The following is a 22,666-nucleotide window of genomic DNA, read 5'->3' as shown; positions in this document are numbered from 1 at the left end:
AAGATGTCGGCACTGTATAAATACTATATAATAATAGTAACAATCTATGTATCCAGACTCCAAAATATACTCAGACGCTTGTGGGGGAGTTAGGGGTTAAGTCCCTGGAACATGCATAAATTCCATGAACTGTGATTCAGTGACAATTTTCAACACACGGCGAAATAAAATTTCTTCTTCTTATAGGATCAAAGTAGAAGTCCTACTTACTTTGCATTGGTCCCAATCCAATACATGATTCCATTATCATCAAAGTCATGCTGGTGTCTGAACACACAACTTTGCCCTTCACGCAGCTTTCGCACAAACACAAAGGATGAGCGGTCAAAGTCGTACCACTGCTTAGCCACCTGTGTTATAACCAGATAGGATTAATCAATCATGTACTGCAATCACACAGAGGAAATATTTTCACATCTTTCTCATTAGTTCTTCTTGCATTAGAATGAAGCATTTCCACTAATGACTAATAGCACAGTGACTAGACCAGGAAAAACGAAGATCCTTTTGAAAAACACAAACTATTTTAAAAATAACATCAATGTTCCATATTACAAAAAGCTAAATGATCATCTAAGAACATTAGACTGTAGACAGATCCTGCGGCAGAGCAGTCACAAGCAATTTACACTCACCATCTTTAGCAAATACTGTTCTAATGACTCCACGGTAGCCAAAGGCTCCATTTTGAGCATTCGACCGGTGCGGTCAATAAGGGAGGTCTCTCCAGGTGCACGCTCCAGTCTGAACCGAAGCCTCCGGGTAAGGATCTAATCAAAGTAAAGAGCAAATTAATAACCAATGTTGGCTGGATAGTGTAATGGTTAAGGGCTCTGCCTCTGACAAGAGACCTGGGTTCGAATCTCGGCTCTGCCTGTTCAGTAAGCCAGCACCTATTCAGTAGGAGACCTTGGGCAAGTCTCCCTAACACTGCTACTGCCTATAGAGCGTGTCCTAGTGGCTGCAGCTCTGGCGCTTTGAGTCCGCCAGGAGAAAAGCGCAATACAAATGTTTTGGGTTTGTCTGTGTTTTAAATGCTACCATGTTGCTACTAGTCATCACTTACACCACACAAAAAATAAGGTGTCAGAGTTTCACTCTGGGGAGAGTACAAAATGAGTTTAAAGAAGTTTCCACACACGCAAATACGCACACAGACACTTTGGGCAAGATGTGAAGGCAGAAATTGTAGTAATCGCTCAGCAATTTGTAAAGAGATTTCAACAGTGATGCCTGGCAGTTTTTGTAGCGATTTTATTTTGGTGCTAGCAACTGCAAAAGCGATTTGCAGTTTTGAAGTTGTGCAAGGGATTTTGGGAAAGCTGATGGCTTCTGGGTAGTACAAGAGCTGCAAAATCGCTCTGAAATCTCTATGTTCAACATCTGAAAAGTGATCCAGCAGCGATATACTTGACATTGAATCACAATCGCTAGCAGTGCAGGCAGAGCCATTGGCCAAATCGCAATCGCTCTGGTGGGCTCACCTCCTTTGGCAAATCGATTTTTTGAGTCATTGGCGATCCCTACACAGCATGAATCACTGCTGAATGTACTGTAGTGGGTTCTAGGCCTAGGGGTTCATTCACACAAAGAGCAATGCAGAGTGGTGTTAATAAAAAAAAAAAAGCCTGTGCAATGTCACTCAGCACCATATAAAAAAAATGGCTTTAGCCTGCAAGTAAATGAATACTTATATACTTATGCATTTATTATGAATCATCATAAGGGGGTGTGGAAGGTGAATCGTGATTTCATGTTAAAATGTAATGTTCATTATTGTGCATGGCATGGGAGAGTTTTGCTTTTGGGTCTGCTTTACCTATATGGCCTATTTTCAGATTTGGGAATGGTGTGGAAACCTGTCCTATACTAATGTTTACTATGCAGTGGGAGGCATGCAAATCAGTCAGGACCCAATGGGACTTACTTAAGCCTATGCATTTGACTAAGAATTCAGTATTATAAAGCTGTTAATTATTCAGCTTTACCTGTATAGTTAATTTTTTTATAGAATTCCAATTTTTTTTTGCAATCCAAGCAAGTTAGCAAAAGAGATAGAGAAGAAAGATCTGCAGTAGTCAGCTCATGCCTTACCTGAAGATTATAGCTGGATCCTGGTGTGTCATAGAGGTGTAGCGGCAGTCGCTCTATAGATTCCAGTACCGCTATCAATTTTCTAACTAGAGCTATTGCTGGGCGGCTGAGGAGGAAAATAAAAACAAATGAAGCAGATTTAATGTGAAGTCCTCCCATTCTAATGAATAGTTACAATGTGGGAAAATGTAGAAAAAATAAGTACATTTCTATCCTGCATTGATGTCTGCCATGATCATGGAAGTGTATGGTTTCCAGGTATATTCACTATCACATCGTAACTCTAAATAGGTTTTTGTAAAAGAATAAAAAAAATAAACTACTACTTTAGCATAAGCTATGGAATGTTACACGTACCTTTCATCATCTTCATTTTCACTGAATGCAGTCTTAAATACATTCAGTCTCTCTACCAACTGTCCACAGTCCTGCTTAAGATCAAAATCTTCATTCTAAAAGGTAGAAAATTCAAATTTAAATAGTTATTGAACAATTTATCCATTCTTCAGAGTGGAAAGTAGCAAGTTATCAGGTATGGCTCTGTGTGGAAGTGAAAAGCCAATTAGGATTTGTAGGCGAGAGAGACACACACAGCACTGAGGAGAAAGAAAGCAGGTGAAAAGAGGGAAAACAAAAAAAGGGAGAACCCGAGAAATTATAATCTTCTAGGCAATCTAGGGCAGGAAATTATAGCAGTGCAGGGCATAGAATAAAAAAAAAAAAAAGAGTGGAACATGTGAAGAGTGTTTCACTTTATGAATATGCTGATCCAGATCTTGCATTTACAATACCAAAAAAGTTAACTATGAACGTATGCACTTACATTGTTAAGCACAGTAAGCAGAGCCTGGATCAGACCACTGCTGCACATTTCATAGGGAGATATGGTATTTTCATCCTTCAGCAACACAATTAGATTCTCCAGTGCAGTCTTCATTAAATCCCTCCAAGTGTTCTCTCCTTCAATGCACTACAAGATAAACAAAACACAATTTAAGTAAAGAAGACAGACAACCTGGCATATTAGCACAGTATACAATGTTAATGGACCAAAGGAAGCCCAAATCGTACCCAAAACAAGAAAGAAAGAAAATAGAAAATAATGCTCAAACTCCGAGATCAGAATTACTGACCTGTCTGTTGGTATGGAGCTCCCATGAAGATTCCAGTTGTGTAGCAATATTTCTCAATGTAACAACCACACCACGTGGCATGCTCTCAACTGCTTTGAAGTGATCATCATACAAATCCCTAGCCATTGTTCGCACCTACCAAGACAAGATTAAGGAGAAAGCAATTATGTGTACAGTTTTTCATCATCAACTGGATAGTCACTAGCATTACTGTCTACATACACTTGTTTTTGGACTATGTTTAAATGTTAACTGGATTCTCATTAATTTGTACAGAGATGTTTTTAAATGTATGGGCAATCTTCAAAATTACTTGTACATCCATCCACTCCAGTTTTAGGGACAATAGTGGTATAGTAAACAATATAGATGGTACTGTGCTGGATAAATGCCCTGGATTAGCGTGGTTTGGGGTTTTCTGGGATGAGTTAATTGCTTGACTATCAACTTTATTGCATGCTGCTGCCTTGATATTCCACCCACTGTTTATAATAATGATAGAGGTTATGTTGATACATGCTTGTATTGCTCCTGTGAATTATTGGAGAATTTTACATTCTTTGTCTTGAAGCTATATGAGAGAGAGAGAGAGAGAGAGAGAGAGAGAGAGAGAGAGAGAGAGAGAGAGAGAGAGAGAGAGAGAGAGAGAGAGAGATTAAATTGCCACCACATGTGCCTGTGCCATGTGACATTGCCATATGTAATGACGTTACGGTGGTGTCACATGGTACAGGTACTCATGGTGGCAGTCCAAGAACACACCGAACACAGGAGAATGTGAGGAGTTGCACCGACATGAAAAATGAGCCTGCAACAATTACCACGGGCCCGGAGAGAGGGGAGGAGGGGGGATGGAAGGTGGAGGTACTAGGATGGAAATATGTCTGCAGTATGTAATATTTCCACAACTTGTAAATAATATGCCTTTTAAAGCAGGATTGTCACCATAAAAATCAAATTTCAACAGCAACTGGTCTGAGTGTATTAGGGCTGTAGTGAAGGAAACAAGAAAAGGGCGGGAGGAGAAGCCAGGAGCCCAATCTGGTGTAGTATGTTGAGTTATGGTGATAGTTCGAACGAAATTATATGCTTTTATACTCACAAAATTGGGTTGCGAACTAAGCAACCACTTTGTGCGCATACGGGGAAGTACAGTCCCCGCTCGGTCTTATTCGAATCTGGTCGCAGCTCCTTCAAAAGATCCACTTGCCAAAGTGGTAACCCCTAACTTGGGGTAAGATGTCAAATAGAATGAAGTAGGAGGTGCCCGTAGTATGTTTGTGTTGTATTTTTTGGTTATAGATAGGTGAAAATGGCTAATAAAAAAATAAAAAATTATAATAATAAGTAAGATAACGGACGGTCCTACCTTAAATAAGTAGCCACTCCGCTATATAGTATATAGAAAGTAAAAAGCTTTATTGGGCACTTTTGATTGACAACGCGTTTCGCGGAACAACCGCTTCCTCAGGTCGAGTACCGCGCCTTGCAACAGAAGGACGGATTTCCTAAACGCCTGTTGCAAGGCACGGTACTCGACCTGAGGGAGCGGTTGTTCCGCGAAACGCGTTGTCAATCAAAAGTGCCCAATAAAGCTTTTTACTTTCTATACTATATAGCGGAATGACTACTTTTTTAAGGTAGGACCGTCCGTGGTCTGAGTGTATTAACCTCCCTGGCATGATTATTTCCAGATTTAAAGTGAACCAGAGACGAAGCACCCTTGTGTATTTTACCATAGAAATCAGTGGGAACATTAGAGAAAACATTTACCCTGCTCTCTGTTCCATCCTCACTGCTAAAAGTGTATGTTATCTAGCTGAGATAAGAATCCCGGACTGAGCATTGAGTCTGGCTTTGCTATAATGACTCAGCTATAATGATTCCTGAGCAAAGCCAGCAGGGGGCAGGCTTGGACTTGAAGACACCAAAGAGAACACAGTCTCAGCTATAATTATTCTGTAGCAAAGCCAGACCGACTTAGTCGGGATTCTTATCTTAGAGGTGATAACAGGCAAATTAAACAGAGAACAATGTAACAAAGAGCAGATTAGGTGTTTACTGTCATGTTCCCACTGATTTATAAGGTAAAATACATGAGGTTGCTTCATCTCTGGTTCTCTTTAAAGAGACTCTAACAAAATTTTAAGCCTTATTTCTTCTATCCTATATGTTCCTATAGTTGTTCTAATGTGCTCTGTATTACTGCAGCCTTTCCTATTTGCACAGTGGCTGTGTTATCTCTGTTACATAATCTAATCTTCTCTCTTCTGTGGGCTCTGTCGGCTGAGGCTGGAATGTGTGGAATGTGCTGCACTGCTTGTCATTGGCAGAAGCTATACACACCCTCTCCAGGCCCCATGCACACTGTATGACTCACACACTAAGCTACTCTCAGCGTATCAAATTGCTATGCCTTTTGTTTGTAAACACTGCATAAAAATGGCAATTACAAGCCAGGATTGCAGCAGGGAGAGGCAGAAACAGCACAGAAGGGCCCAGGAGAACATAATGAATAGAATGGTATGCTTTTTATTCTAAGAATTTTACAATACAGATTCTCTTTAAGGTCTAAAAGCCATAGAATTTTTTCACAAGCTTTTAGACCCTAAAAACAAGATGAAAAACATACCTCAGAGAGGTCTGCAGCAGCTCCTGCATGAACTAAAGGTGCGTACACACGCATTACGGCAATGATCCGCTGAGCAGATCGTTCCGAAACAGCCTTATCAGTACGACAGACTGTACACACGCACTACTGTTGCTGGAACGCCCGCCCAGCGGGAGGGTCTGACGGACCAGTCGTTCATTGCCGTAGCGCGTGTACGCACCTTTACTCAGGCATGGGATTACCACCCTGTTCTGCAGCTTTCCTGACTCTGGATTACCACTAAGGAGGTTAAGTGATAGAGATGCTAATCCTGCATTCAAAACTTTTTTTCTGCTGTTATAGTTTGGAGTTATCACAAACAGTTGCATGCTAGGGGTTCTTTTTATCTAGAATATATTCCTCCTCTTCTATTTATTTCCTTGCCTAGCTGCCTATCTGAAACATGATCCCCTGCTCACTTGTGTTTACAAGCAGGGCTGAGGTGACTCAGCGATTGGAGGAGAAAAGAAAAAAGTAAAGGGCAGAAATGACATCAGGATTTAGTCTCAAACTGTGGGCAAAAGACATGGTTCCCACCAGGAAAAGAATTCACTTCATTTACTATATAAAATTCACTGAAATTAAAACGTGGACAGTACAATACAGGTTATGTAAGTAGATCAAGTATTTATCTACTTATATATGCGATTATTTTCCCTGGCATAGTATGGCTAATCCTACTGCTTTAAACCACTAGCAAGCAAGAAAATACTCAAAATAAATGTGATAGCCCTTTTTTCACCTAGTTATTTTGGTGCTTATTCAATGTCAAAGTACTGAAAAATAATTTTAAAACACAAGATGAAAAATTACCTCCTAGGAGAAAACTTGGGAGAATAAATGAATTGCACATGGCCCTATGTCTTCTTCCAACCAGCTGGCGCTCCCTCAAGATACATGCTGCATCATGGGAGGCTTGATTTTACAGCACTATTGAAGTACGATGTTATTTTAACTTTCAAACGCTGCTCATCTAAAATAAGGACACCTGCCCTAACTTTTTAATGTTTGGATCTGTGGTCAGGCTTTAAAGGACTTTCATTTCATAACATCATAAAACCCCATTCTGAAATAAAAGTAAGAAGTTCTAGTATGCTGTACCTTCTGCTTCGTTTTCTCCAACTTGGATTTAAGCTTTCTTCCTCTCTTCCCTGTCCATCCAGTAACAAACTCTGAACCTGAAAGAAAAAAAAAATACATATAAATGAAAAGAGCAGGTGTGGTGTTTACAGATATAACTAAATGTTACACTGGTATGCAAGATGGTACTAGCTGACAGACTGGGGGTAAACATTTTTACAAAGGGGACATTACTTTTGGCTAAACGTAGAGTTCCCAATCCCTATTCTCAAAGACCACCAACAGTACATGTTTTGCAGAAAACCACAAACATGCACAGGTGGGGTAATTAGTGACTCAGCAGAGTTGATTAACTACCTCTGTGGTTTTCTGCAAAACATGCCCCGTTGGTAAGCCTTGAGGACAGGGTTGGGGAACACTGGGCTAAATGACAACCATATACTCAAAAGGGTACTGAGCAACAGGTTTTTAATTGTATGTTGTCACAGGCTATTAAAGAACACAATTTTTTTTTTGTACCTGAAGTGAAAAAAAAAAAGTGCCCCTAGGGTGGGCCTACATTGGGATGGGGAAGCCTCTGGATCCTAAAGAGGCTTCCCCCTTCTTCATTAGAAATAATCCAGCGGTGGAATGCCCGAAGATCCCGATCGGGCCGCTCTACTGTACAGGCGGTTGGCTCGGCTATTTCCACCAGAGCGGAGAGCCACTAGTTTAAGGCAGGAAATGTAAAGAATATTGTAGCTTTGCGTTCAGGGCTGCAAGCTCTGAATTGGATTGGCAGAGGGAGACAGGGGAAGCCTCATTAGGATTCAGAGGCTTTCACCTCCCAAGTGTACACCCCGCCCCCCTGGCTCTTTTTGTCCCCTACAGTTGACTTTAGTGCAGAGAGAATTAATAAAAAAAAAATCAAAATTTGATTTGAAACTGCCGTTTCAGGTAAAACACTTACCAAGTGATGTCTCTGCAGTAAAAGAGTGCTTAGTTCCACGGTTAGACTCAAACACGAATCCTGGAAGATCCTCCTTCAGTATGGTTGCTTGCTGGCCATCAGAGTTGTGGATGGCAATCTCTCCATCTTTCAGACAAGTGAGGGACCAGTTGCCCACTGTCAGTTTGCCTGGACCGGGTGTTGACAGTATAGGCTGGCTGGAAGTGGAAGGTTTAACCTGGCTTCGTGCTCTCTGCAACTTCTCCAAAAATTCACTTCTGCTTTCTGTACGCATTACAAAAAAGGAAACTTGTTGATTACCAATGTATGCACCAGTGCTCAGATTATGTATACAAAACTTCCACACAAAATCAACTAACCTGAGCTATCAGAGCCTCCTTCAGGACTGCCGCTTGAGTACATGGTTGCTAATTTGCCATCCAAGATGAAGCGGAACCAGCCATTACTACCATTAGAGAGCTCTAGTGCTGCAGCGTCACTCCAAATATACAGACAATCTCGCCCCCTGATGACAGACCAATCCCTCCAATGATAGGGTCTTCCTTGCTGAAGATCTTTGGCATCTTCTTGTGGCTCATCATCCTGGAAAGGACATGCATAAAACAACAGTTAGCAAAATAACAAATCAAAAGGGCACCAAACATACAGAATGTCACTGAAGTCCATCCTGTGTTTCAAACCACGCGTACCTTCTCTGGCTTAGGATCTTCTTCATTCTCATCATCAGAGGTAGGTCCAGCTAAGGTTGATACTTTGCTTATGACACCAAGCCTTGCTAACTGGTCTAAGAAAAGATCATCCCCTTTATCAACAAGATCTCTAATGATTTGCAGAGCCAGAAGGTGACCATCATCGTCATCCTGTTCAAAAAGAGAACAAGAAATTTAAGGAGATCAAGGCGGCTGAATTACCAATACTTCATAAGATAAAACTGTGCTCAGAACTAAGGGTGCGCATAAATATCTTTATCTGCCACCAGATCGACCATCAGATAGACTACTCTCTGATCAAACACATACACTTATTTGCAGGGCTGTAGAGTCGGAGCAATTTTGGGCTCCTGGAGTCGGAGCCCGTAGTTTCATGAACTGTGGAGTCATATGATTTTTGTACCAAATCCACTGCCATGGTAAGAATTAGACTAAGGGAGTCGAAAGCCATTTTGGGTACCTGGAGTCAGCGTTAGATTCGGAGTTGGATGATTTTTGTACCGACTCCACAGCCCTGCTTGATTGGGAGGGTTGATTGATTGGCCATAGGGGTCTGTTGGTCGTCGGGAAATTAAACACCGTTACTGATGTGCACCAAATCAAGCCCTTTCTATTGAGATTTTCCTGCATGCCTGATCAATTGTTTTGGATAGAATCCGTCAATCCAGTGGCCATGTTGTGGGATCGATCGCTGTGAGATTAGATTATGATCAAATCGTCCAGTTATCCATGACAAAAATCGAGTAATGTATGGGCATCCTTACAGGCATATGAATTAAAGGACTGAATATGATGCATTAGGTTCTTCAGCAAACAATATACTCACCTCCTGGTCCAGAACAGTAGCAGTAATTTCTACAAGAACAGTGGGTAGATTGTGCCCAGCATCAGAATCACATACTTCTTTCAGCAGAGCTTCAGAGCAGAAATGGATCATTTTCCGAATAAGTGCAAGGCTGGCTTTCCTGTTATATCAGAAGTAATAAAGGTCAAAATCCAACCATGCATCTTTAAGTACAGGGTATATCAACATTATTACAGTATGCACCCACCTATGAAAGACATTGTATGCCAAGTGCCCCCTCTTGTGGCCAACATCAAGAACCTCATAAAATCCCCAAGCATAATACAGTAAAATCCCTTTGCAATAACCTTCAAGGGACCTGGCTAAGCACAATAGTTTACTTTATCAGAAGAGGTCATACATTGTATCTTCATACAGGTACATTGTCTGGACCTGGGGACTGAGTTTACTAAAACAAGATTTTACTACATAATTTATTGAGTTAATGTTTTCTCTATATACAGCAGAAGTACCCTCTGGAATACACATACCACATGTAGAGAACCAAAGAGCTAGTATACTGAGGAGCTTAAAGCATGCGCAGTATGGATGCGTCTCCGAGTGCTTCAGAAGATGCCAATTTTGAACAGGGGACTGAGGAGGAATGAGGGGATGGAGAGAGGTCCGGGAAGGCTCGATGGGATCCAGAGCCTTACCTCTTCTTAGGCAAGTATCTAAGTCTTTTTTTCAGGTTGCTTTGAAAGGATACCTTAGTGCTGACACAAATGTAAAAACAGAAGGGGGGAGCAGGCATGTGTACCATGCTCTCCTTATGCCCACCACTAACCTCTGTCCCCCTCCATCACTTTGTAATAGGCCTCCAATGCTTATTTAAGGACAGGAGGGTCAGTGGCAAGTGTGCAGGCACTACCTACTTTTTAATGGAGGCCTATTAACAAGTATCAGAAAGGGATGGAGGACAACGGGCAGAGCAGTGGGCATGAGGAGAGCAAACTGCCCATGCATGCCCCCCAACCCCCTTAACACCCCCCCCCCCCCCTTTTTTTTTACATTTGTGGCAGCACTAAGGTAAAATTTGTAAAATTTGTAAAAAACAAAAAAAACAAAAAAAAACAAAACCACTCTCTGAAGGGTACTCTTCACCCCCTGGGATCCAGCGATGGCAGCCACCGAACACCAGCAAGGTAAACATTTACCTACCGTGATCCTGCGCAGGCCCAGTAGCCGCTTTCCGCTTGGCTCAGGTGAAAATAGCTAAGCCTGATCGGGTCTGCTGTACTGTGCAGGAAGGCACGAGTCCGGTCTACTGTGCAGGCGAACTCGAGCCTGCACAGTACAGCAGACCCGATCAGGCTTTGCTATTTCCACCTGAGCCCGATTGGAAAGCCGCTACTACACCTGTGCAGAATTGCAGTAGGTAAGTATTGCAGGCGCTAATGTGCCTGCACCACAGCCAACATCCTTATTGGCAGTTTTTTCAGGGGAGAAAGCATTGGATCCCTGAGGCTTAAGAGGAACAAACGAAAACAGCCCATGGGGGTACTTACCTTGGGAGGGGGAAGCCTCTGGATCCTGAGGCTTCCCCCTCCCAAGGTAAGTACCCCCATAAATACTATACTACACGAAAAATACCAACCTAAATATTTATTTTTTTCTAGTTAGAAAATCTAAATTTCAGAAGGTAAATGAGATGCCTCTTCACTGGATAACATAAGATAAAACAACACTTCTGAAGCGCCTGCCAATCAGTATATGAAGAGCAGTTCAAGGCAAGTGGGACACTTTCATTTTAAATAAGTGCTCCTGACAAGATCTCTGTTATACAGATATGGGCAATGCTACACACAGATATGTAGCAGCAACATAGCTTCTGTAAATTTCTAGAACTGCAACCTATGTTATCCAGTTGGGTTACAGCTATGGCACATCAGCAGCAAACTGGAGCTCCAGAAATATGCACTGTAGCCCTTACAAAATCTGCTTTGTAGCATCAGATCATATATAAATCAAACAAAAGACAAGCCTCTGGATCCTCAGGGTGCTGCTGATCAGAAATTTAGCAGAAATGTAAATAAAATTAATTATCAGCAACCTTGCTAGAAATTTAGAAGAGTTAGGTCAGGCGTGCACTGGGTGGTTTGAAAATCACTCTATTTCAGAATCGCGGAAGCAGCATGATTTTTCAGTATCGCACCCAAAATGCTGCATGCAGCACTTCTGTAATCACAACACTACTGAGGAGCCATATCCACAGGGTTTCATTGGTGCAGCACTTTGCCCATCACCAGCATTCAGCAAGTGCTGCTAGTGGGCTTTTCCCCTAAAAGCTCTGTGCAATTAATATAGCCCTAACACTAAACCACAAACTACTCTTACGCACACACAGTATACAAGCAACCCAATAAAGGGACTTCCATAATGCCATCATTAGTTCCCCTAGCCTTATGCCCAGTACACACGATGAGATTATAAGGAAGATGTCCTGCCAGATCGATTTTTTTTCACTATGTCCGATCTGATTTTCATCGATTTTCTGTTCACTTCTACGGAAACAAATGGTTGGAAAATCGATCGAAATCAGATTGGACATGTTGAAAATAATCAATCAGGAGGAGATCTAGATGAAAAATCTCATTGTGTGCACTAGCCATTAGAGCCATCACTCCACTGTAAAAAATATATAGTATACAATAGCATTAGCAAATGCAGATATATGAATAATAGGGTAAAAAAACAACAAAAAACAAAGAACTGCACCTGATTGATGGAAGCATTGTCTGTTGGAAAGTCTGCGCAAATACAGGCAGCAACCTCTTCAAGTAAATTGGAGCCATTTCTGGGTCACCTTTAGGCTCATTGCATTCTTCCTCCTCCCTATTAGAGTCTTTTTTCTTCTTCTCATCGCCCTTATTCACAGGGCACATCCAATCACCTGAAACAAAAAGGCATTAAGGTTTAACTGTCGGGCATAATATCAAAAATCAATTCTTTATTTTTATCCGATAAACAAGTAATAAAGGATGCTAACCAGGCAATCCAAAAGTTAAAATCACTATTACTTTTCTTGTCGAAAAATCATCATTCCCCAGTTTACCTGACTCTTATTTGGTACATTGCCGCACAAAGGAAGTTGCAGAGTATGCTGGGTTGTCTTTTTGTGGCTTCTTTACTTTCCCCAAAGACTTAGCTAGTGCAGCCTGAGTGGCTGAAGCCTCTTTCCCTCCTGTTTTCCCCCTTCCAAGCCCCTGTTCCTCTCTGATTGGCCAATATTTCTCATGCTGAGAGAATGTACTTTCTACTGCAGAGCTGGGTGGAAGTGCATGAAGACTGGGAGAAGGGCGGGCAATGCATACACAATCAGGCAGAGGAGAGTAAGGGAGGAAATTACATCAGAATTGGCTTCAAGATAGACAGTTAAAATGGAGAATCCTAAGAAGGATTTTCTCCTTTTTTACTCTAGAAAAATCACTAATATCAAAACGTGGACAGTGCAATACATATTTTATGTAAGTAGAGCAAGTATTTATCTACTTACATATGTGGGGGGTTTTCTGAGATAGTATGGCTGACAGCTCCTCTTTAAGGAACATACCCAACCATCCAAGAGGTTAACACTGAAGAGGTCAGTGCATGGGGAAAAATGTCTCTGATAAATAAATCATACTGTCAACAGAAAAAGCGTAATTGAAACACTGCACCATACCTGGTGATTGTAAGATGGCGACCACCTCACTGTGTCCACGCTCCCTTGCCTTGTCCAATGGAGTCTTCCCATCTTCATCACGCAAGTCTGGGTTGGCTCCATGGCGCAGAAGCGTCTGAACACAAACCATTAAAAGTTAAGAGAACTGGCTACTGAAAGATTGTTAGATAGCAACCGCGATAACAAAATCTGCATGTAGAAGACACAAGATGACAAAACATCCTCTGCATCAGATAACGGCAGGTGAGAATATGTAATCTTCTAAGGGCTCGTGCACACTATTAGCACTGAAAAAGTTATTTTACACCTGAGATGGGGGTGTGGTGGTGGTGTGTTTGTGTGTGTGTCTGGGGGGGGGGGGGGGGGTTATAAAAAATGTATACATACCTGGGGGGGGGGGGGGTTCCCTCCAGCCCCCTCGGGCCTGATCGCTCCCTTGCCGCAATCCTTCACTGCCTGCAGCCTCTGCAAATTGCCCTGAAGAGTCCTCCAGTTTGCGGCATACTGTGCAGGCGCAGAACACTCCTGGCCATGGTAGCTAGACAGGGGAGAGCGCACAACCTGACTGGATAACGTACAGGGGCCAGCTGCGAAGGCTGCAGACAGTGGAGGACGGTGGTGAGGGAGCAATCAGGCCAGAGGGGGTTGGAGGAAGCCCCAGGTATGTATACATTCATCTACTATTAAAGATATTTATGGGACTGTATTCTGTACCCAGAGCACAAGTTTTAAAGGGCCAAGGCACTATACCTTAACCTCTACGTTACTGGGTGTCCAATTCATCACTAGCCACCGCAGTGCCTGATGCGGTTTTTCTTCATCGTTTACCCTTTTAAGTAAACCTGAGACGGGGGATATAAAAAGAGGTCTACATTCCTGGAGCTTCCTTCAGCCCTCTCCACCCTGATCGCTCCCTTGCCGCCGTCTTTCATTGCCTGCAGCCTCTGCAAATTGCCCCGGGAAAGGTCCTCCGGTCCGGGTCATACTGCACAGGCGCAGTCGGGCTGTGCGCACTCCGTCACGTTCCTTTAGCCGGAAGTGTATTGCACAGGCGCAGAATGCTCCCAAACACAGGTGCGAGACAAAGAAGCACTCCCAGCTCACCTGCACAGACTGGACAACTTACCGGGGCCAGTTGCAGAGACTGCAGGCAGTGGAGGACAGCGGCATGGGAGCAATCAGGCCAGAGGGGGGCTGGAGGAAGCCCCAGGTATGTAGACATTTTTTATATCCCCCATGCAGTTGGCTGATGGTGTAATGGTTAAGGGCTCTGCCTCTGACACAGGAGACCAGGGTTCGAATCTCGGCTCTGGCTGTTCAGTAAGCCAGCACTAATTCAGTAGGAGACCTTAGGCAAGTCTCCCTTACACTGCTACTGCCAATAGAGCGCGCCCTAGTGGCTGCTGCTCTGCTCTGGCGCTTTGAGTCCGCAAGGAGAAAAGCGCAATATAAATGTTATTTGTCTTGTCATTTTAGGTACATTTTAAAGCAGACTGGCGCTTTAACAAAAGTTGCTTGGTGCTGACAGGTGCTTTTAGAATACATTGACCGGCGTTTTCTAGTGACCACTGGCACCAAAAGGCAAAAAAGAACCTCAGCCCCAGACTTGTATGATCTGATCCCACTGAAAAGGATGTAGTTTATATTATACTAGCTGTTTGTTGGACTTCTAAGGCATCACTAAAAAAAGGGAACAAACATGGCAGCCTACATAGCCCTCTCACTTCAGTTGTCCTTTGCAGCCATTTTAGGTTTTGTGTCATTTTCAGCATTTCACTTAAAAGTAGATTGAACGGCAGAGAAATCAGATACACCCTTCCTCTGCTTGCTGACAATCTCTACAGATCACACTAACAATCAGTGTGGTGTCAGATCACAATGTCAAGAGAGAGGTCACATGCATTATGTAGGCGTAATCTGTCCACTGAAACCTCCGGCTGCACTGGAAGGCTTTCCTAAAGCCGTGTCACGGAGCTGACCCAATTCCCTATGATGGGCTCAGCCTGCTGGAGAAGCTGTGTGGTTCACTTTGATAAGCTTTCTACCTTTGCTACTTGAGGCCGTCCAAAGCAAGCAGCATAGTGTAGTGACGATGACCTCTGACCCCGATTCACATCCGCCCCTCGCTCACACAGGAATTCCACCTATTGAAGAAATAAGAGGGTTACAGTGTTATAACCAATCTCATATTCTACGCCTAACAATCTTACAGAATAAGTGCTCACCATCTCCTGAGTGCCAAAAGCGGACGCCCAGTTCAGAAGTGTTTGGCCAACATCATCCATGAAATTCACCTCAAATGCTAACATTAAGAAATAAAAAAATTTAATGTTTACATTTTGTTTAATATTTATTCAGATTAATGGCACAGTTTCTCTAATAGTCAAAAACTCATATGCACTTGTATAATTTTAAAGCCATAGTTCATTAATCTGTGATGCACAATGTGTTGTGCACTGCAGGTTTGTACTCTTTGTAATAAATAAACTGAATGTACGCAATTGCATCCTGCAGTTTGTCTACCTATTTAAAGCAAACCTAGAGAGAGAGAGAGAAAAAAAGTAGGAAAAAAAGAAGGACTTAGATACTTAACCTAAGAAGAGGGAAGCCCTGGATCCTATCGAGCCGCTACCCAAAAATTCCAAGGCTGTCTCATGCACTTATATAATTTATTGTTAGCCTTAGCTGCATAGGGATTGATGACAACACATTAAAATATACACATTTAAAAACAACTACCTGGCCAGGAGTGCTAGCAATTTATACAGGGACCAGATCTGTATATCTGTGCAGCGCAATCGCCCAGCCTCAGCCTATGCAAAAAGCGCTGCACTTATGATCTATACGGTCCACACCCACCACCGCAACACCACATACGCTGTGTACGATTGAACCAACGATTGGGTCCCAGCACAATGCTCAGATCCTCCTACAGCTTGCCCACACCTCTTCCACCACGGATATGGAGTCCCAAGCAGCGAGAAAGAGCAGCAGAAAGCTGCCACTTCAAACGGCCATGTAAATAATCTGACCCAGTGCACTGCAGGTCTAGGAGCAAGTGAGCCGGAGCTCACCATCTCACCACGCAAGTATTGACATTGGGACAGGTGACCTGTCTGAAGCATTTTCTGATGTCAGTGATAAGCCGGCACACCCGCCCTGCAGAAGGCATGTTACATAGGTCATTACTGTTATTGCCAACTCATCTCAGTGGTCTATCCGTGTGGGCAAGCTGTAGGAGGATCTGAGCATTGTGCTGGGACCCAATCGTTGGTTCAATCGTACACAGCGTATGTGGTGTTGCGGTGGTGGGTGTGGACCGTATAGATCATAAGTGCAGCGCTTTTTGCATAGGCTGAGGCTGGGCGATTGCGCTACACAGATATACAGATCTGGTCCCTGTATAAATTGCTAGCACTCCTGGCCAGGTAGTTGTTTTTAAATGTGTATATTTTAATGTGTTGTCATCAATCCCTATGCAGCTAAGGCTAACAAATTATATAAGTGCATGAGACAGCCTTGGAATTTTTGGGTAGCGGTATATGTAGTATCCTTGCTGGCTCCTTTTTAAGTGGCACTATTAATTATAAGGGTGGCTCTCCGGATATTGTAAATATTGGATCCTATCGAGCATAGCTCCCAACTGCCCCTCTTTGGGGACCCTGTCCTCATGTCTTCCTTATTTGTCTCTCTTTCAGGGCTGATGTAAATATATGTATTTTTCTACTGAAAAAATGTGTTTGACTCTAAACTTTACTCCCATCCTTTAAATTGACATTTTACTTTCAAATGTTAATATGAAGGAAAATAAACCAGGATAGATAGGACTAGTGTGGTCTGAATTATAAAATAAATTTTTCTTATGAAAGGTTTATGGTATGTGTGACTATGAGTGTGTTGGGGTGTGGCAGGGGCGTGACTTAAGTATCCCTTTTTCTTATCTCAAAAAATTGGGAGGTATGTATAGAGCCTTCCAGTCCTCTCTCAGTGTCCTCATTCCACCACTGTCCCCCATTCAATATTCCTGCCTTCAGCACTCCTTGGCAAGCAGTGAAATTAGGGGATGGAGAAAGGACAGGAAAGGCTCTATGGGACCCAGACCCTTCCCTCTTAACCCTCCTGGCGGTTTGCTAAAAAAATCGCCAGGGGGCAGCAAATTTTTTTTTTTTGTTTTTTTTGTTTTTTCATGTAGCGAGACAAAGTCTCGCTACATGATAGCCGCTGCTCAGCGGCATCCCCCCAGCCCCTCCGATCAGGAGATCCCGTTCAAAGAACGGGATCTCCTGGAGGGCTTCCCCGTCGCCATGGCGACGGGGCGAAATGACGTCACCGACGTCATCGACGTCGTGACGTCAAAGGGGATTCCGATCCACCCCATAGAGCTGCCTGGCACTGATTGGCCAGGCAGCGCACGGGGTCTGGGGGGCGGCTGCGGCGCGACGGATAGCGGCGGCGATCGGGCACTGCACGCAGCTAGCAAAGTGCTAGCTGCGTGCAGCAAAGAAAAAAAATTATGCAAATCGGCCCAGTGGGGCCTGAGTGGTGCCTTCCGGCGGCATAGCCCGAGCTCAGCTCGGGCTTACCGCCAGGAAGGTTAAGTATCCAAGTCTTTACTTTACGTAGTCTCGGTTTCATTTTAAGAGACAGTACAGTTTTCATGTAGAGAAAAGTGTCCAAGACTCCTCCCCCCACTCCCATCTTCAACACAGGACATAGTCAGAAAAGAGTGGGGAGGAGGCAGAAGTCAATCTCTCCAAGTAAGTACAACCTTGCAGGGCTGTGGAGTCTGTACAAAAATCTTCCGACTCCAACTCCTCAGTTTATGAAACCACCGACTCCAGGTACCCAAAATGGCTCCGACTCCTTAGTCTAATGCTGGCCATACATGGTACAATTCTTTCATACAATCTTACCATTTCTATATAATATAAGGAAACTGCCTAAATTATCCTTTCAGTATATTCACTTAATTTACCCTTACACTACATAGAAATGGTAAGATTGTATGAAAAAAATTGTACCATGTATGGCCACCATAATACTTACCAGGGCTGTGGATTTTATACAAGATCATCAGACTCCCGACTCCTCAGTTTATGAAATCACCAACTCCGACTGCCCAAAATTGCTCCGACTCCTCGACTCTCACTCCACAGCCCTGCAACCTTGCTGACCTTTTCCATTTCCTCCTTCTACTGAGATTAACTTCAGCAAGCACTGCAGCGACAGCAGACTCTCGCACATATAACAACCTGCTCTGAAAAGAATATGGTGCAGCAGGAGAGTGAGATCATCATTAGCTCAAAATATTCTGCTGCTAGATCTGTGCATTCCAGAGACTACATGACTTTACCCTACAGAAATTCTCCAGAATGGCTAGTCTGAGTATAAAAATCACAATGGCTCCATCACCCAAAAAAAAAAAAAAAAAAAAAAAAAAAATCTAGGCGAGTGACCTCCTGCTTTAACAAACCTCTCTACAGATGACTAACCAGCCATTTACATTTGGCCTACCCACAAATGGCTACAGGTACTTAAAATAATGCAGAGGTTAAAATGATATGGAGGCTGCCATATCCATTTCCTTTTTAACAATACCAGTTGCCTGACAGTCCTGTTGATCTTCTGGCTTCAGTAGTGTCAGTCAAAACCCTGAAAAAAGCATGTGGCTAATACAGTCATAATTGAGTCTGAGCTCCTGATCTGCATATGCTCGTTCAGTGTCTAGAAGTGTCTAAAGTATTTTAGAAATGCAGCCTGTGGTCCGCAGCATGCAACCCAGGCCACGTTAAGTTTGCCCATGCCTGAACTGGCCAGTTAGGATAGCATGGATAACATTTTACTCCCTGAGATAAAGTACCACAAGGAGGGCTCCTGTTCACTTACACATTCCCTCTTCACATAAACGTACATTCCCCAATGGCTTTCAGCTACATACACACATCCAACTGTTGCCCAGAAAGATCGCTCTGGAAACATTCCATGAATTACTTTTGTACAAACACATTGCTTGGCAGCCTTTATAATTCAATAATATTCCTCCCAAGGCTCCATGTTCATCTTTTAACTCCAGGAAACTTGAAAACTTACCTCCTGTGTCAATGGCATCTATTAGTGCATCTGTATCTTTACTACGTATGCAGTCAATTAGCTGGCGGTGGGATCTCTCTCCTGAACTATCCAGTCTTCTAAGTCCCGGGATACGGCCAGTAGAACCGGCATTAGATTTAGGCAATGCTTTGCGCCCTTCAAACAACAGCACCAAAAGCAAGTCTACAAGACGCATTGTGTCCAGCACACACCTCTCGTCCCCTTGCAGGGCACTCTCCATAGAATCCAGTAGCTCTGCACGCAATAAATCCTGAAAGGAAAAAGAATAGCAAACATTAAAGGGAAGGTTCAAGCAAAATAAAAAAATGAGTTTCACTTACCTGGGGCTTCTACCAGCCCCATGCAGCCATCCTGTGCCCTCGTAGTCACTCACTGCTGCTCCAGTCCCCTGCTGGCAGCTTGCCGACCTCGGAGGTCGGCGGGCCGCATTGCGTACATTTTTACGCATTCCCACTAGTGCAGGAACATTAACACATACATTTTTACGCGTTACTGGTTTAATGCGTACATTTTTACGCATTGAACCAGCAATGCGTAAAAATGTATGTGTTAATGTTCCTGCACTAGCGGGAATGCGTAAAAATGTACGCAATGCGGCCTGCCGACCTCCGAGGTCGGCAAGCTGCCAGCAGGGGACTGGAGCAGCAGTGAGTGACTACGAGGGCACAGGATGGCTGCATGGGGCTGGTAGAAGCCCCAGGTAAGTGAAACTCATTTTTTTATTTTGCTTGGACCTTCCCTTAAAAAAAAAAAAAGGATTCAAACTAGGAGTATCCATAGAACTGATACTTTGGTCAGCTGAAACAGCAGAGAAAAGTCATTTCAGCTTTTCATCTACTGCAGGAAGTATCTTTCACTATTACCCTATCAAAAGCCATAAAGAGGCTGTGACAGATTCTTTTTAGATGGGTGTTGGGGAAGCATCATGTATCTATGGCAACCAACCCAAAACACAAACACTGGCCAGCAGTGTGTAGATGCAACAATGAATGGAGCTTCTCAATTTATAGCTGCATGAGCACAATACTGGACATAGTATATCAGGAGACATAGGGCCTCAAATTTAAAGGGAATGTTAAGTGAAAAGTTTTGCGGCCAGTTACTTTCCTGGGGCTTCATACAAGCCCCTGAAATCTTCCTGGTCCGTTGCCGTCAATCTACGCTGCTCAGTTCCCCCGGAGTACCCCTCCTTAACCTGGGCCACTCGGGAAGTCACCAGCCTCCTCAATCCTGCTCCTGTTGGGAGAGTTCTGCTTAGTATCAATATTTACCGCAGAATGATCCCAGCTACGGTATTGCGATGAAGCAGGCACATGCAGCATGGGGGTCGGGAAGAGAAGCAGTGCAGAAAACCGCAGTGGGTCCAGGAAGGCTTCGGGGGCTGGAAGAAGCCCTAGGAACTGGCCTCTACAATTTTGGCTTAAAATTTACTTAAAGTTAAAAAATAAGCGAAGAGTTAAAGTTTTCTAATTAAAACCTACATGTGTTACTACTGGAGATCCTCTGCACAGCGTTGAAAGGAGGCTGACTATCGTGGAGACCTGATTGCTGATCTTGGAGTCTCCTGAGGTTGAAGGGCCACCACTAGTGCCACGTCCTGGCTTACAAGCTGAAGAAGGACCAGAAACTGTTCCACCTGCTGCTGCCATACGTGACAAGAGTTCTTCAGTAAGTCCATGCTGTGCTAGTGGAGCTGGGTCCACACCTCGCCGTGTAAACCGATCAGCCAGTGATGCAAAACAACGTAGAGCACCATCGGAAACCTACAAGGAGAAGACATTCATAATAAAGAAAGTGTTCAGTAATTTTTACCAATTTTTGTACCAAAAAAATTCATAATCTTATCTATAGAATAAAACCTTCTCACTCACCTGGTGGTCTTCATGTTTCAACAGGCTTGAGAGGGATTCTACACAAGTTTCTAAAGATGCATCCTGGGGCTCCATCTTCCCACACAACCGGGAAACTACTGCCATTGCAGAATGTAAAGTGTCCTTGTGAACCAGATGACCGCTATCCCGGATAAAAGTAAGGACACAATTCAAACCACCAGATTCAAACACTGCTCCTGATTCTCGAGTGCAGATCAACTCCAGTACCTGATGAGAAAGAGCAGTAGGAGGCTGAAATTGAATGCACAGCAAAAATTGCCTACCTTTTTCCATGCCTACAAGAGACAACTGTTCAAGTGTACCTAGCAGAAACTCATAGATTGGAGGATCAATGGTTGCTGCCAGTCACTAGATTAGTACAGGTGTGAAAATTAATAACAATGTCCCCTGTCTTGTGCAGCTAGTTACTGTTGTAATATGAGAGTTTATGGACAATCTGTACTCCAAAAACAGTTCTGCAATTTGAGCTTACTCTTATAGCTATGATTAAGGAGCCATGAGCTCCGATACGCGTGAGCCTTTTTAACCTTTTGTACCCACTGATGCAATAATAAACGGAGAATCTTTTTTCACCCAGCCATTGGTGCAGCGGAACTTTCTTTCCTTTCTACTGGTTGCTGAGCCTACAGGTTCCTGACTCCCTTTGGTCCATTGTGTGTGGATGTTGCGGGTCCTTTCCTGTTTTGCTAAACTGAGAAGTATTTGGATTTTTCCTTTAAAAATACCAGTTTCCTGACTCTCCTGCTGATCCTATGTCTCTAATGCTTTTAGCCACAGCCCCTCAACAAGCATGCAGATCAGGTGCTCTGACTGAAGTCAGACTGGATTAGCTAGCTGCATGCTTGTTTCAGGTGTGTGATTCAGCCACTACTGCAGCAGAGAGATCATCAGGAGTGCCAAGCAACTGGTATTGTTTAAAAGGAAACATTCATATCCCTCGCAGTTAAGGTTCCCTTTAAAATGGAGGATGGAGAATTCCATTGATCACAGAGGACAAATAGTACACAGGAGAGTAGAAATACATTGAGTAGTAGACTACACAGGAGGTAAGTATGACCTGTGTATGGTTATTTTAAATTTTATTTTCAGCTCAGGTTCTCTTTGGGGTTTCCTTTGTTTTCAAAAGCATTTCCCAGATGGCAGTTTTTAAGTCTTAACTGCCAAATAGTAAGATTCCAGCCAGCCTCCCTACTCACTATTTTGGAAGTTAGATTTTGCAACTGCTGTCCAGGAAATGTTTTTTTTTTTTTTAAAACAAAGAAAACCCTGAGAATCCCCCATGAGGAGATAGACTAGTCCACAACCTGTCAGTTCTGTCAGATTTTAACTGTTTCCTTTTTTCGCTGTAGTGGCCCTTTAATACAGCAACAAAATTTGTTGACTTGTGCAAGATTTAAGTTTAAGGCCTCTTTCACAGTGCGTCGTTAAAATCGCACGTTAGAAAAATGTTTTAACGTGGACTAACGCACAGCAATCTTAAGTATGTGCGGCATTAGCAGTACACACGTTGCGTTGTGTGCAACGTGTAGCAATATTTAG

At 43.2% G+C, this 22,666-nt stretch overlaps 1 protein-coding gene across 4 annotated transcripts in view; it reads right to left on the bottom strand.

Moving 5' to 3' along the window:
• Window positions 1–22,666, bottom strand: part of HECTD1 (HECT domain E3 ubiquitin protein ligase 1) — a 125,360-nt gene that overhangs the window by 47,076 nt on the left and 55,618 nt on the right. For all 4 annotated transcript variants that reach the window (XM_068253864.1, XM_068253866.1, XM_068253865.1 and 1 more), the window contains exons 4-21: window positions 21,107–21,334; window positions 20,717–20,998; window positions 19,215–19,485; window positions 15,350–15,426; window positions 15,170–15,268; window positions 13,125–13,239; window positions 12,179–12,353; window positions 9,443–9,581; window positions 8,596–8,766; window positions 8,266–8,488; window positions 7,907–8,170; window positions 6,979–7,055; window positions 3,228–3,362; window positions 2,918–3,064; window positions 2,452–2,546; window positions 2,095–2,200; window positions 636–770; window positions 211–350 (exon numbers count right to left, since the gene is read on the bottom strand). In XM_068253864.1, the coding sequence (XP_068109965.1) occupies window positions 211–350; window positions 636–770; window positions 2,095–2,200; window positions 2,452–2,546; window positions 2,918–3,064; window positions 3,228–3,362; window positions 6,979–7,055; window positions 7,907–8,170; window positions 8,266–8,488; window positions 8,596–8,766; window positions 9,443–9,581; window positions 12,179–12,353; window positions 13,125–13,239; window positions 15,170–15,268; window positions 15,350–15,426; window positions 19,215–19,485; window positions 20,717–20,998; window positions 21,107–21,334 (2,879 nt within the window). The remainder of the gene's footprint in view (window positions 1–210; window positions 351–635; window positions 771–2,094; window positions 2,201–2,451; window positions 2,547–2,917; window positions 3,065–3,227; window positions 3,363–6,978; window positions 7,056–7,906; window positions 8,171–8,265; window positions 8,489–8,595; window positions 8,767–9,442; window positions 9,582–12,178; window positions 12,354–13,124; window positions 13,240–15,169; window positions 15,269–15,349; window positions 15,427–19,214; window positions 19,486–20,716; window positions 20,999–21,106; window positions 21,335–22,666) is intronic.

The sequence above is a fragment of the Hyperolius riggenbachi genome, chromosome 9, assembly GCF_040937935.1.
Source record: "Hyperolius riggenbachi isolate aHypRig1 chromosome 9, aHypRig1.pri, whole genome shotgun sequence".
In the NCBI taxonomy this organism is placed as follows: Eukaryota; Metazoa; Chordata; class Amphibia; order Anura; family Hyperoliidae; genus Hyperolius; species Hyperolius riggenbachi.
Note: the sequence above shows the minus strand (reverse complement) of the source record. Positions and strands in the feature narration are given on the sequence as shown.